Below are 15408 nucleotides of genomic sequence, written 5' to 3'. Positions count from 1 at the left end.
ATAGCTACTACAGAATCTATCCAGGGGGTGGGGTGACAGGAGAGAAGCATGACCAGCTCATCATTCTGGGTGTGTGTGTGTTTGTGTGTGTCTGTGTGTCTGTGTCTGTGTGTCCGTGCGTGCAAAAGGATTAGAAAGTAGAGCGGTCTTCCAGTTAGACTTCACTTCCTTTTCCTAACTCCCCCTTCCATCCTTCTCTCCTATTCACCAATCCTGTTCCTGACTTCCACCACGGCAAGCCTCCTTCCCCTGTTGCTACCCAAGCTCCCAACACAATCATTAACATAAGTTCTGCAAAACCCAGCTTAGGCAAACTGCACAGATACAAACAATCAATTTATCGAAATCACTGCCACAAGATGGAGTGATGGTCACAGACTTAGATTAAAGGGGATTCAACAAATTCATGGAGGCACAGAAGTCTAACAAAGACAATTAGTTATGCTGGCTATATGGAAACTGCATGAACAGAGGCACTTCACATCTGAGCATCAAAAACATCAACCAACCAACCAACCAACAGCTAGGAATCCATAACGGGGCGAGGGGCTGTTTCACTTATTTTTAAATTTTATTTATTGCTATATTTATATCCCACCTTTTTTCCTTATGAAGGGAACCTAAGGAAGGGTACATGATAGAAGAATCACAGAATAGTAGGGTTGGAAGGGGCCTACAAGGCCATCAAGTCCAACCCCCTGCTCAGTGCAGGAATCCAAGTCACAGCATCCCTGACAGATGGCTGTCCAGCCTCATCTTGAGTGCCTGCAGTGTGGGAGAGCCCACCACCTCCCTAGGGAATGGGTTCCATTGTCGTACTGCTCTAACAGTCAGGTCGTTTTTCCTGATGTTCAGCCGAAATCTGGTTTCCTGTCACTTGAGCCCATGATTCCGTGTCCTGCACTCTGGGATGATGGAGAAGAGAGCCCGGCCTTCCTCTCTGTGACAACCTTTCAAGGACTTGAAGAGCGCTATCCTATCTCCCCTCAGTCTTCTCTTCTCAAGGCTAAACATGCCCAGTTCTTTCAGTCTCTCTTCATAGGGCTTTGTTTCCAGTCCCCTGATCATCTTTGTTGCCCTCCTCTGAACCCTCTCCAGCTTGACTGCATCCTTCTTAAAGTGCAGTGCCCAGAACTGGACACAGTACTCCAGATGAGGCCTAACCAGTGCTGAGTAGAGGGGAACTAGTACTTCCCAGAATTTGGAAGCTATGCTTCTATTAATGCAGCCCAAAAGAGCATTTGCCTTTTTGGCAGCCACATCACAGTGTTGGCTCATATTCAGCTTGGGATCTACCACAATTCCAAGATCCTTCTCGCTTGTAGTGTTTTTGAGCCACGTATCCCCCATCTTGTAACTGCGCATTTGGTTTCTTTTTCCTGGGTGCAGAACTCGGCATTGATCCCTATTAAATGTCATTCTGTTGCTTTCTGCCTAGCGCTCCAGTCTATCAAGATCACCTTGAATTCTGTTTCTGTCTTCCAAGGTATTAGCTACCCCACCCAATTTTGTGTCATCTGCAAATGTGATCAGCATTCCCTGCACCTCCTCCTCCAAGTCATTCATAACAATGTTGAAGAGCACTGGGCCCAGGACTGAGCCCTGTGGTACCCCGCTCGTTCCCTCTCCCCAGTTGGAGAAGATCCCATTGATCCAATTGATCTCTTTGAGTCCAATTCTGTAGCCAACTGTGGATCCACCTGATCGGTGTTTCATCTAGCCCACTTTGAGCTAGTTTGCTCATCGGGATATCATGGGGCACTTTGTCGAAAGCTTTGCTGAAGTCGAGGTATATGATGTCTACAGCATTCCCACAGTCCACAAGGGAGGTTACTTGATCAAAAAATGAGATCAGTTTCGTCTGGCAGGATTTGTTCTTGACAAATCTATATTGGCTTCGAGTCATCACTGCATTGTTTTCAAGGTGCTTCCAGATGGATTGCTTTATCATCTGTTCCAGAATTTTCCCAGGGATTGATGTCAGACTGACTGGTCTGTAGTTCCCAGGTTCCTCCTTTTTACCCTTTTTGAAGATAGGGACAACATTAGCCCTCCTCCAGTCATCTAGCATTTCACCCATCCTCCATGATTGCTCAAAGAGAATAGACAGTGATTCTGACAGCTCTTCTGACAGTTCCTTTATTACTCTACAGTGCAGTTCATCTGGCCCTGGAGATTTGAGCTCATTCAGAGTCATTAGGTGTTCCTTGACCATATGCCTATCGATCTCAAGCTGCAATCCTGCCCCTTCAGCCTGTACTTTGCCTTTGCCAGGGGGCTCATAGACCCTCTTTTGGGAGAAGACTGAGCCAAAGCAGGAATTGAGCATTTCTGCCTTTTCTTTGTCATCTGTTATCAGTTTGCCATCCTTATTTAAAAGTTGAACCACCATTTCTTTCCTCTCTCTTTTACTATGCATATAGCTGAAGAAAGGTTTTTTGTTGCTTTTAATATCCCTTACTAACCACAGCTCAGCTTCAGCCTTCCTCACGCCATCCCTGCAATTCTGTGCTACCTGCCTGTACTCTTCCTTTGTCGCTTGGCCTTCCTTCCACTTCCTACGTGTGTCCTTTTTTGTTTTCAGGTCATCTCTAAGCTTTTTGTGATGCCACATTGGCTTCTTCTGTTGTCTTCCGCCTTTCTTTCTTGTTGGAATTGCTTGTAATTGTGCCTTGAGAATTTACTTTTTTAAAAGCTCCCACCCATCTTGGACTCATTTTCTCGTTAAGAGTTGCTTGCCATGGGACCTTATTTATCATTGTTCTCAGTTTATTAAAATCAGCTTTCCTAAAATCTAGGGTACGGGTTTGGCTACATTCAGCTTTTGCTTCCCTTAGAATCAAGAACTCAAGTATAACATGGTCACTTTCCCCCAGAGTTCCAGAGTGTAAACTGCTACTTTACACACTAAGTCATCTCTACTGGTTAGGATCAAGTCAAGGATAGCCAACCCTCTAGTTCCTTCCTCTACTTTCTGTAGGAGGAAGTTATCTGCCACACAAGTCAGGCCATGCCCCTCTAAAGTGATCCTCCTCCCCATTTTATCCTCCTGTGAGGGAGGTTCAGCTGAGAGCCAGAGATTGGCCCAAAGTCACACACTGAGCTTCATGGCCAAGTGGGGACTAGAACCTGGATCTCTCGAGTCAAAGTCCAACACTCTAGCCACTACACAAGACTATTGCCTTCATGTCCTGTTTCCTGGCTTCCCAGAGGCATCTGGTTGGACCCTGCAGGAAACAGGATGCTGAACTAGATGAACCCACCTTGCTCTGATCCAGTAGAAGTCTGATGTTCTTCATCCCAATAAACGCACAGAGATTGTTGCGAAACAATCGCGTTCTCAGAATTTGGGTCACGCTGGTTGCAGGACCCGCACGGCTCCAACTGCACACCATTGCTTTGGGTCTCGCCAAATGAGCCCTGTGGCTTTGCGAGATTCTGAATGAATACAATTTGCTACACATCAACAAGACTACCAAGGTTCGGGGTGTGTCTCGGAGTTAGGACTCAATGTGGCGTCACATGGAAGCCTTGCTTTTCCTGCTGTATAGAATGGGAACAACCACAGGCCAACGTCACGCAAAGCTGCATTCTACCGAGTCAGATCACTGATTCATCTAGCCCTCTGACTGACAGCGGCCCCCCAGAAGTTCAGCCCCATTAGCTGGAGATGGCAGGTATTTCAAACATGGGACCTTTCACGTATAAAGCACGTGCTCCGTCACTGAGCTACGGCCTTTCCCCATAGCTCATGGAGCTGGTCTGGGAATGAAAGAGAGAAGTATTTTTGAAGTAAAGACAGTCGTGGGGTTAGTGACAGAAGTGTGACTGGCCACCAGGTTTTAGAGCAGGAGGTGGGCCTCGAAAGGACAAGGGAACAAACCTGCACAAGCACTGGGGCTGGGGGGAATGCTGCCATGACAGGCAGAGCCACAGAGGTCTTGGCCATTAGTTTCACAGAAAGCTTTCGAGAATTTAAAAGTTATTTAGTAAACTCAAGCCCCATCTCCACTGCTTCCAAGGGGAGTGCCATGGCAGTATGGATGTACAGATAGAGTAAAATCCGTTCCACCTGTGTTTCGCGGATTGTCAGGCATCTTTCATTCCGTCATCTGCCCATTGGCGGAATTGGCTTTTTTACAGTTTCTGAATTTGCACAGATGCAAATTTGCACAAGTTCACGCATGCAAAAATGCGCAAATTCCCACAAAATGCACAGATCTTCCCAAAACGTGTGTTTTCATACTTCAGCCTATGGGGAAACGTACATTTTCGGCCACTTTTTATTTTTGTGTATTTTTCTATGACAAAAATTTGTGCAAAATTTCCAAAGGCTAGAAAAACGGTCCACAGTCTGTGAAGCAGGGGGAAAGCCAGTCTGCTGTGGAATCCATGGGTCGGATTCATAAACGTCAAAACACCTTTGGTTCTGTTGCGGATTCCTCTGACGTCGCTACATTGCAGCCATTGCCTTGGGTCTTTTATCCGCCACTGCCACCTACTGGCCAATTATAAATTGGTTTTGGTTCAGTTTTTTTTAAAAGGAAATGGACAGAACAGGATGACCATCCAACCATTCTTGGCCTCCCAGCACAAAGCTCCCAGAGACAATTAGGAAAGAGCAGATTTAGTTTGGAACCTGCTTCAGAACCCCTGACAGGGGACCGCTTCAGCTCAGTGCCTCAGCGAGACATTGTGTTTCAGTTCAGATCCAAAGCAGAACTTCAGTTTGGTTTGTTTTCCAAAACCTGGAATGTCTCCCCACTGACTATAATGGGGATGTCAACGGCCAGCTACAACTGGTTTTGGCAAAAATGGATGACATTTACAGTCTCAGTAGTACTTTCTCAGTGGATGAAGCCTGCCAGATTGCAGACAACAAGGTGACACAGGTTTTTGTGCTAGGCATCTTTAAATTTGATTCTGGGGAGCGGAGAATCGATCTCCCCACCTCTGCCTCTACCCTCACAGAAGCTGCCATGGTGGCGGGGGCAGGGCAGGGAATGGATACGCAAGCTTTCCCACCCTCCTACTTTATCCTCGATGGAGTGGATGGTAACACTTTGTTGAAAATATAGCCAGCATACCATGCTGGCTGGGAATTAAGCGAGTTGTAGACTAGAAATGCACTAAGGTTGCATGGCATCTGCCCACCGCTTCTCCCAGTACACTCCAAAGAGTGTAGAAGTGCTAATGATTAGTCGCAGCTTTGAGCTAAGTATCCAGATACACTAAGTAGGGAACCTGTCTCCTGTAGCCCTAAAGGCTAAACACACCCCCACAGCACACCTAGGACAGCCCTGCATTCACCAGCTCAGCTAGTAGCTGCAGGAGACAAGTGACTCCATGCAGGCGAAGTGCAAAGGCTGGCAGGGGATGGGCAGACCCTCCCTGCATTGCCAGCCAGCTTGGTTTCTGTACCGGCTGCACAACAGGCTTCCCCTCCTCCATGCCTAACATGGAAATACAACAGGCTGGCGAAGGAGGGATGATCACACCAGTCCGCTTTTTATTAGCTTTTTTAAGAGGCTAGTAGCACGTGTGTCTATGCTGGCCACAGAGGAGCCAGTGTGGAAACACAGACTTCTATAGGCTCTTAGCAGGCTAGTAACTATGGTGAGCTTATTTCCACGACTGGTCTAAAATGTTTTTCTGCAGTCCAACCAAATCAGTGTACAATTTGGCTGTTCAAATTCAGACATTCCTGGATACCCATACAATAAAGCGCATTTTAATATGCCTTACAGGTCCTTATCTATCTTGCCTTCCGCAGGTACCCTCAGCATCAGTGGTACCCTCACGGGGACACGTGAGAACTCACATCCGACTCATGGGGAAGAACTATCACGAGAACCAAAAGCAGCCCTGCTGGATCAGAATAAGGTGGGAACCGCACCGAAGCCAGCCAGATGTCCTTGGGAAGCCCACGAACAGGACGCGAAGGAAACAGGTCTCTCCCACCCATTTCATTTTGTACTTTTTAGCATCAAGCACTGTTCCCACAGCTGCTGCTGCTCTGGTAGAAACCTCTTCGTTGATCTCAGTGCATTGTATTGTTCTGCTGCTGCTCTAACTTTGTTGAGTTTATTGTGATGGTATATTGTTGGATTCCTTCAATGTGATATTTTGTTAAATATTGATATTATGTTGACTTATTAGCTGATTTGCCATTATAAAATGGGTATGGTATTAACCCGCTTTATTTTTGGTTTAGATATATATTTTGTCTATATCAATTATAATTTTTCTTTTTGTTATGTACTGTTCTGCATTTACTGTCAGCCGCTTTGGGCTTCCTTTCAGGGGGAAAAACAGGGTTCCAGTAGTAAATGAAATGGAAGTGAAATGTGATGAAACTAAGTATACTTTTCATCTACAGGCAAATTTATGCAGACTTAATCAGTTGCTTTTAGGCTGGCAGCCCTAACATTATATAGGCTATCCAGAATTTAACTGCAAACCTCTCCTTGTTTGCATGACCATTTCTATACGAGAGAGACAGAGAGAGAGAGAGAGAGAGAGAGAGAGAGAGAGAGAGAGAGAGAAGGCAGCAGCTTTTGCTACACACATGAAAAGCTGAAGTACAGGTGATGAAACAAGCGACGGGGGCGCCCTCTCCCACCCTGCCCATGCCTCCATACAACACTCTTGCCCCAGATGGACCAACTCCTCTCTCAACGGGACTCCTTAGCTTAGAGGTCAGCAACTTATGGCCCTCCAGATGTTCTGGCCCAAGGCTCCCATCAGCCCTAGCCAGCTTAACCAATGGTGAGGATGATGGGAGTTGTAGGCCAAAATATCTGGAGGGCCACAAGTTGCCCAGCCCTGCCTTAGCTGGACCCCTGATGATGAAAAGGCACAAACCAAGACAGGATATTGCTGAGAACTCCAGTATGGTGTGGCTGCAACGTTTCCCTGTCTGGTCACGCGCAGAGTACATACCCCAGACTGAGAGTTGCAATGGCGGGTACTGATGATGGCCCCGGCCTCCTCAATCATTTTTAAGATGATCCCTCCGTGGACATTCCCAGCAATGTTGGCATCATCTGGGCGCATAATCCTGCAGAGGGAAAAGGATTGGGGGGAGGGGGGAGAAGAACTGGTCAGATCTAGGTCAGGCTGAAGAGCAGAATAGGTAAAGTGAGCCAGCAAGTTGCTTTAGGAATGCTGCAAGCTTCCAAAGCCGTGAGTTTCTTCATCGAGGAAAAGGAGCTAAGGCAGGGGTCCTTGACCTTTGTGGACCTGTGGGCACATTGGGAATTTTGAAAAAATCCCCTGGGCACCACCATAAATTGGCTGCTGCAGGGGGGCAATCACAAAATGGCTGTGAGCACCCCCCCATCATTCCATTTACTTGTATAGGGAGGGGGAAATCCCCCCTGCCGAAAATCGTCTGGAGGAGGGATGAAGCCCAAGGTTCCTTGGTGGGGGGTGAGCGTTGTCCATCCCCCCCGCCCAGACATTTTTTTTATTTTGACAGGGCACCTTCTTTTGCCCTTCATACAAGTGAATGGAGAAATTGCTCCATTCATTTTCAGAGGGGGAAAACAGCTTGGTGGGCACCAGCACTGAGGACCCCAGAGTGAAGGATACAACGAAAGCCAATGTTCAGACACGGAGCAGTCCGTGGTAATGGCCTGCAGCTGGCTCACGCCCCTCCCTCCCTCCACGCCCTTCTTTAGGGGGGTGTCTTGCGGCCACCACCACTCCACCACTTACCCTCTATCCCTGAGGCAGGTCCTGCCTCCAACACAACACAGCAGACGTCCCCAAGCACTTCGTCACTCTGCCGTGAGGCTTTCAGGGACAACAATCCAAAGAAGGGAGCACACCCGACTCCAAGTCTGTGCAACCTGTGGCCCAGCCTGCCAGACAAAGCAGGCCAGCTCAGGGATTCGCCCGAGGCCATGACACACCGCTGCTAGACTCCTCCACTGTATTACTACAGGCATTTCAATCCTGCTTCTCAATACAAGGCAGGTCCACAAAGCAGCTTACGAAGAGCGAAAGAGCGAAAAGATGCTTAAAAACCCCCAAAGAGCAAATAGAGGCACCAGAAGTTAAACACAAATTTAGTGGAAACCCAAACACCCTCTGAAACAAAATCTTCCACAAAAAGCCCCCAAAACTCAGAGACGGGGACTAAAGGGGCTCCCTCGGAAGCCACTTCCACAGATATGGCCCTCTGGCACGACCACCCACTGCACTTCTGATGGAGGGCAGGCCTCCACAGATGACCTGAACACGTGGGCAGGTTCATACAAGAGAAGGCAGTCCATGAAGTATCCTGGTCAACATAGTAGATTAATACAGGAATTAGTCAACTGGACCAGCCATTTCCAGTACCTTACTACAAAGATCCCAAGTACCATCTTTCTCCCCTGATTTCTAGCACCTGTGCAACTGATCACTCTCAAGAGCAACACGCCATAATCCTGTAAGGCCTAATTGCGGATTAGCTTGCTGTTGGATTTAGAAGGAAAAAGGGATTAGGACAGGGATGGACTAGACAAAGCAGCTGCCTTTCTCCAACTTGTGTCACTGGCTGAACCCTGGAAAGAGAGGACACAGATATATTCTCTGGAGCCACACTGGTTGTCCTTGAATGACTATAACTCGAAAGAACAATAGGCAAGAGAGAACAGGAACCGGAATGGCTGAAGTTCCAGGCCCAGAACCCCGAGCAGCCTGCAGCTTATAGGAGAAGGGGTCATCTTCATAACCATGAAGAAAATTGTCAGATTTCAAGCTGTTCGGCAGAAAACCCAGAAGTCACGGTGGGGCTTCTGGAACACGGAAGCTGCGTTATACTGAGTCAGACCTAGCCTAGTATTGTCAACACTGACTGGCCAGAATGGCTCTCCGGGGTTTCAAGCAGGACTTTTTACAGCCCTGCCTGGAAGACACCAGGGATTGAACCTGGGACCTTCTGAATACAAAGCATGTGCTTGACCTATGGCTCTTCTGGAGTGCTCAGCTTGCGCAACTTTAACATATGGCCCAGACCACAGACCACTTGCTCCGTATGTCACAGTCCTACCCTAACCACTAACAAGAGAAAATGTGAAAACAGAATTCCACATTTGTGACACACACACACACGCCATCATCATAACAAAGCTAGGTAAACAAGAAATTTGCACAAACCTTTGTGATTAATGTTCCAGTTTGTATAGTTTATTCCAGCCACCACACAGTATGACAGATGTCAGGTAAAGGCCATGCTAGTGTTTTGTTGCATAACACAATTCACGCGAACCATGATTCATGCAGCCTCTCCAGGTCTGACATTTGGCTGAAGCATTTAACAGCAACAATCTGCCTTAAAGGGCAGGCATCTAAACTTCTACACTGAAAACAAAATCTTCCAAAAAATCCTTGACTGAAACATAACAGATTACATTATTTGTAAGATATTTCACTCGTTTATTCTAGCTGGTTTATTGGTTTCGCATTAGGCAATCGGAAGAATGAAAGAAAAGACAGACAAGACCTATGTGGTAAACAACAGACATGCATCAGCAACCGAGATAGGAAAGCATAACTCAGATTTCACACTTCCAGTCCTCCAACCCTCCATGGTCAGAGACTGGGAACATGCCACAGGCTTGCTCATTCATCCTGTCACACACACTGGTACCTTTCCCCACCTCTCTTGCCTTACCCTACTTTGCAGCCACATCCAAATCAGGCAAACTATGATTACTACTAAGCATGTTTTGCCTAAAAACCATAGTATGAAGTCAGTTGCCAACCCATGGTTTGGAAGCAAATTATTAATAGTCCTAACCACAGATTTCAGACATCATGGCAAACTATGGCTAAGGCACCCAGAAAATGCTAGAGAGAATCAGCTCCCTAGTTTGGAGGACTGCTACTAGAGTGTCTGAATTAAGCCAAAATGAAGCGCCATCCCATTTCTGTCCCACACGAAGTCTCACCAATATCACCAGGGTTGGGAAAAATCCCACGTACCAGGTTCCCCGGGAGTTTTTAAAACGTGATGACGCTTCCAAGGAACCTGAAATATTTCCCCAGCCCTGCACATCCCCTCTGTTGCTTGAGTCATTGGCCAACGCTATCCACTGGTATAGCATTTCCCCTCCCCACTGGCCCAACCTTGAGAGACAAACATGTTTTCATTTTTTAAAGCCCAGCATCAGACTCCACTCCAGAAGGCACATTCTTCCAGTTCCATGCGCTGCAGTTAGAGCCACCATTTTGCACAGCCCCCAGTCCTCCACCCCAACTCCCTGGCCTCTCCAGCCATAGCATAATCCATAAACCGGCTCGTATTCCTCTGTTCGTGATGCCAGCAATTCACATGCCAACTCCTACCTGCTCCACTTTCCCCTATGTCAGCCCGCCCAAACGTGGTGCCCTCCAGATGTTTTGGACTTCATCAGCCCCAGCCAGTATGGCCAATGGTCAGGGATGCTGGGAGTCTCCATCCAAAACATCTGGAAAGCACCAGGCTGGGGAAGGGTGAGGCCCTACCTCTGTAGTCCAGCACTGTACCGGAACAGAACCTCCAAGAGCGTTCCACACCTCTTGGAGTCACACATCACCTATGAATGAAGTTTGAAGGTTGCCATACTGGATAAGGAGAGCTGTCATCCCGACGACAGAGAGAAGAGTCCTTGCTCCTGCTTGTGAGCACTCCAAACTGGTACTGCCACTTCATTGCTTGCATCAGGCCTGATGCCACTCCTCTGGCCTCCCTCTCGGAAGATTTCCTGTCTTGCCCCCGAAATAGAAAAGAGGCAACCCAGCCAATCAAGTCAGCTCGCTGAAAAGTGAGTCACCATAGAAACCTTGTTGTCTAACAGGAGAGGTAGTCCATGCATCACTCTAGAATGCCAGCCCTAACAATGGCACAAGGGCCTATAGCCACAGGCTCTGGAAAAGCGATTGGCAGGCCACAAGCCGACATCTGCCCAGGACCCTAAAATCCCGAATGCCTCGGAGAGGAGTTGTCTGCAGCTCCTCCCACCCTCCCCTACTGAAACATGCAGGGCCCCAGATAAGCTGGACAGCCATTGAACTGTGACCTGCCCAGAGAGCTTCGGCTATGGGGCAGTATAGAAATATAATAAACGAAATAAAATGAAATAAAGCTGTGCGAGAGGGGGCAAAAGACAGAACCAGCAGTCCTACCTAGATGACTGTGCTACAGGTGCAAAATTTTACAATTACAAAAGTTGAACAGTTTTCGTCTTATTTTGCTTTCATGGGGCAATGGGAAGGGGGGGGACTTGCAGGGCCAGTGTCAAGAGTAGGCACGCTTGGGTAGCCGCCATGGGCCCACATCACAGCAGGGACCCACTGACCCGAGCCCCCTGCTCTTCCCCAACGCAACCTGCTTGCTCTCCTGCCTCTTGCATTGTCCCAGGTGACGGTGGTGGTAAGGAAGTGGAACAGCGGATGCTGTGGCCGACTTGCTTGCTGGCTCTGTGCCTCTCAAGCAAGCAGTGGGACAGGTGAGGAGAACAAGGGTGAGGAGCAAGAGCTGCTGGTGACCATGGTGGTGAGAAGGGAAGCCCATGGAGGGAGTCTTGCCCAAGGGCCCTCAAAATCCTGGAGCTGGCACTGGGAGATTAGACTGCAGAATTTATAACAGTATCATGGGAGCCTCTCTTCTTCGGGTCCACCCTACAGCACAGCCCTGACATTAAAAGCCACAATTTCCGTATTCTAAATTATTAACCATTGGTTTACCTATATCTATGTATACTGAAATCAAATATATATATACAGTACTGTGCAAAAGTCTTAGGCCACCACCAGCTTTGTTGTTTTAGCAAAGTTTTAATGACCATAATTATTTTTCGGTCTCTGTATTAAGATACAAACAGAAAATACAGGAAATGTGTACAGGCAAAAGTCAGTATTTAGTGTGACCTCCCTTGGCTCTAAGCACATCTTGAACTCTTTTGGGGAGACTATCCTGAAGTTTTCTGAAGTAATCTTCTGGTATATTATACCAGGCTTCTTTCAGCACTTCCCAGGGTTCTTCTTTAGATGTAGGCTGTCTTTTATTTATTTCTCTGTCCAGGTGATCCCATACTGCCTCTATAATATCCAGGTCTGGACTCTGTGGAGGCCAGTCCATGACTGTCAGTGTTTTATCAGCTGTTTTCCTCGCTAAATATGATTTCACTGCATTAGCAGCATGCTTGGGATCGTTATCATGCTGAAAAATGAAACAATTCCCAATCAGGCACTTTCCAGAAGGAATGGCATGATGAATTAAAATCTGTCTGTACTTTACAGCATTCATGATCCCATCAATACGGACAAGATCGCCAACACCACTCGCAGAAATGCAGCCCCAAACCGGGACAGACCCTCCACCATGTTTCACTGAAGGCTGCAAGCACTCATTCATCCATCTCTCTCCCACTCTTCTCACATATTGTCGACGATTGGATTCCAAAATTTCAAACTTGGATTCATCACTCCATAATACTCTTTTCCACTGATCCTCATTCCAATCTTTGTGAGCTTTAGCATATCTTAGCCTTTTCACCCTGTTCCCCTTCCACAAAAGTGGTTTCTTGGCTGCTACCCTTCCACGAAGACCATTCCTGGCCAGGCACCTGCTGTTACTCTAGTGTAAGGGGAGGTCACACTAAATACTTGCCACTTTAGACTATGGAAGCTGTTTTTTCTGATTTTTTTTTCTATTGTTGAATACTGCATACAATGTCCTGTATTTTCTGGTTGTATTCTAATGAAGAGACTGAGAAATAATTATATATGGTCATTATACCATTGCTAAAACAATAAATCTTATGGTGGCCTAAGACTTTTACACAGTACTGTATATATATATATATATATATATATATATATATACACACACACACACACACACACACACACACACACACATATACATACATATATATATATATACACACACACACACACACACGCACGAAAGGCCCACTATTGCCAACAAGGCTGATCACTGTCTAGCCAGGACCAGGAGTAATGACCAGGAAATAACCACAGACAGGATTGGCAGTGCCCACGTAGAGGCAGATCTTTAACCGTGGCAGCAGTGCCATGGGATGAATCCAAAGCAGCTCTCACGCTACTGCTGTTAAAATTAAAGGGCACCATCATGTTGAAACGGAGGGGTGAGAGCACCACTTCAATGGTTTCTAAACACAAACTGTTCAAAAAATGTTTAGCCTTCTCTAGGAGAGGAGAAACAGAAACTCCCTCGCCCCCAAGGAAATGAAAGTTCAGATTCCCAGAATGCCACAGCAGCTTATACACCTGCCAATTTCAGAATCTTGCAAAGCACAGGAGGGGGAAAAGGGGTGGGTTGGTGGGTTGCTTTCCCAGCAGATTATTGTTTGATTCAGAATGGAGCAACAATGAGAAGGGCAGAGAGTGCTTAGGAACATAGGGAGCAGAGTCAGACCCTCAGCCCATCTAGCCCAGTGCTGCTGGCACTGACTGGCTGCAATGGCTCTGCAGGGATTCCAGCAGGATTCCTTCCCAGACGTACCTGGAGATGCTGCCGGGGATTGAACCCGGGACCTTCTGTATGCAAAGCAGGGGCTCCACCACTGAGCTACAGTCCCTTACATCAAGCTTCGCTTTTCTTGTGGTCCAGAGTGGCAAGCAAGTGGGCATCTAATTAAAAGGGAGGGAAAGGAGAGGAAGCCCCAGACAGGTATGTCACTAGCAGGATACATTCCTTTCTGTCCTCTGAAAAACTTGCTCTCTAGGGCAAAGGTCTCCACAGGTCACTGCAGGACGTTCTGTGCAACGCAAGCATGGGGGGCGGAGGGATGCAACCGATTCTAGATCAAGGGTAAGCAACCTGGTGCCCTCCAGATGCTTTGGACTACAACTTCCATCAGCCACTGCCAGGCTAGCACGGCCAATGCTCAGAAATGCTCAGTGTCGCAGCGTAACACACCAGAGCAAAACACCCTGCTCTCGACAGGTATCAGAAAATGCTCTTGGTGTAATCCAGTACCCTATGCTGCCCTCCAGCCCGTGATCTTTCACCCCCTCCTTTCCCTATTGCAGCAAGGGGGGCCAAGGAAGTGGCAGGATGAGGTAGGTGAGGCAGTGCTGGGGGCCAAGAGGCATTATCAAGGCGGAGGCCACTGCCCAGGACTGCCTGCGATCCAGGAGGCGGTTCTTCCATCCACCTCCCCACTCCGCAAAGCTGGTATGAGGGACTGGAAGTGGGTCAAGAAGCCGATGAAAAGCCCATTTCAGAGTTTCAAAACAACACTTGACTCATAAGTATCACACCTGTTGATTAATGTTTTTGTTCCAACTAATTTAACACTTCAAAAATTAAACTTGACCACCATATTTGACTGATCGATTAGCGCCATCTTTTCAATCAGTTTAATGGCCAACCCTAACTGGAATGTTCTGGCAGCCAGAGGCTAAAGCAGACATACTAGCCTCAAGCTTTGAGGGAAGGGGGGTGGGGGTGTAACTGGCTACACAGGTTTTTTTGCAACCTCTGGGGAGGGACGTTTCTACCCTGATTCAGTCCCTTGGCTTGCCTATGGGAAAACCTTCAGTCATCAACACAGTTTGGGGAGTTCAACTTTAGCTACAGGAAACTAACACTCCCAGATCTAGAGCCTATCCTCAACGTTCAAGCAGACAGCGCTGTTTACTCACCCAATTCCTCATCACAGTCAGTTTAGAAGACCACTCCCAATTGACAATGAAGCCAAGAGGTGAAGATTTGTCTGAAGAGAACCTGATGAGTCTATAGCCAAACTGGAATTTAAAACTCAAAAGCCAGAGGCTAACATACTGCCCAGAGAAACACACACACACTCTGGTGCTAGGGTACCTGCAGATCAGAAGGTTCGCACACCTGAGCACTTAACTGCCGAGAGTGGTACTAACCTGAAAGAGCGTTGCTTTCAGATGCCGCTGTGCCTTCAGCATGGCTGCCTTCAGATCCGTGACTGCCCCAGCACAGAAGGGGGGGGGCCAAGTGAGACCTGCCCCCCTTACTCTGGGCTGTTTTGCACTTCACTAAGACAGTTGTCTGGAAATGTAGAAATGCTGCACACAAACATTTGCACAAGCTATCAATTTAGGTTTTCAAAGCTCTTGACAGAATATATGTAGGAAAATAAATTCCTTTGAATCCAGACAACAACAGACTCTAAACACAGTCGCGAAAGAGACTTGCCCTTTGTTGAGGAAATAGGGGATGGCTGACAATGTCTCATCTCCCTAGTTCAAGAAACAACTTAAAACATCTAACCAACACTGTTCTGAAAAAATTAATCTTCTAGAGCAAACAATTTAGCAGGGGCAGGGAATAGCAAGTACATCCCTTGGAAATGGAACCAGCTACCATACCGTGAAAATACAGTTTCTTCAGCAGCTCTCGTTAATGACTTA

General features: G+C 47.3%; 1 protein-coding gene across 4 annotated transcripts in view; it reads right to left on the bottom strand.

Moving 5' to 3' along the window:
- Positions 1-15408, bottom strand: part of ACOT7 (acyl-CoA thioesterase 7) — a 112835-nt gene that overhangs the window by 82576 nt on the left and 14851 nt on the right. For 3 of the 4 annotated variants that reach the window (XM_084821832.1, XM_084821831.1, XM_084821835.1), the window contains exon 2: positions 6943-7060. In XM_084821832.1, coding sequence (XP_084677958.1) covers positions 6943-7056 — 114 coding nt within the window. In that variant the 5' untranslated portion in view covers positions 7057-7060. Of the gene's footprint in view, positions 1-6942; positions 7061-14901; positions 14971-15408 lie in introns of those variants that run through there. The other variant, XM_084821834.1, reaches the window with a different exon arrangement.

The sequence above is a fragment of the Heloderma suspectum genome, chromosome 15 (genome assembly GCF_057233095.1).
Source record: "Heloderma suspectum isolate Gila_16-S chromosome 15, 16-S_ref, whole genome shotgun sequence".
Lineage (NCBI taxonomy): Eukaryota > Metazoa > Chordata > Lepidosauria > Squamata > Helodermatidae > Heloderma > Heloderma suspectum.
The sequence above is the reverse complement of the archived record's forward strand: the minus strand, read 5'-3'. Positions and strand labels throughout refer to the sequence as shown.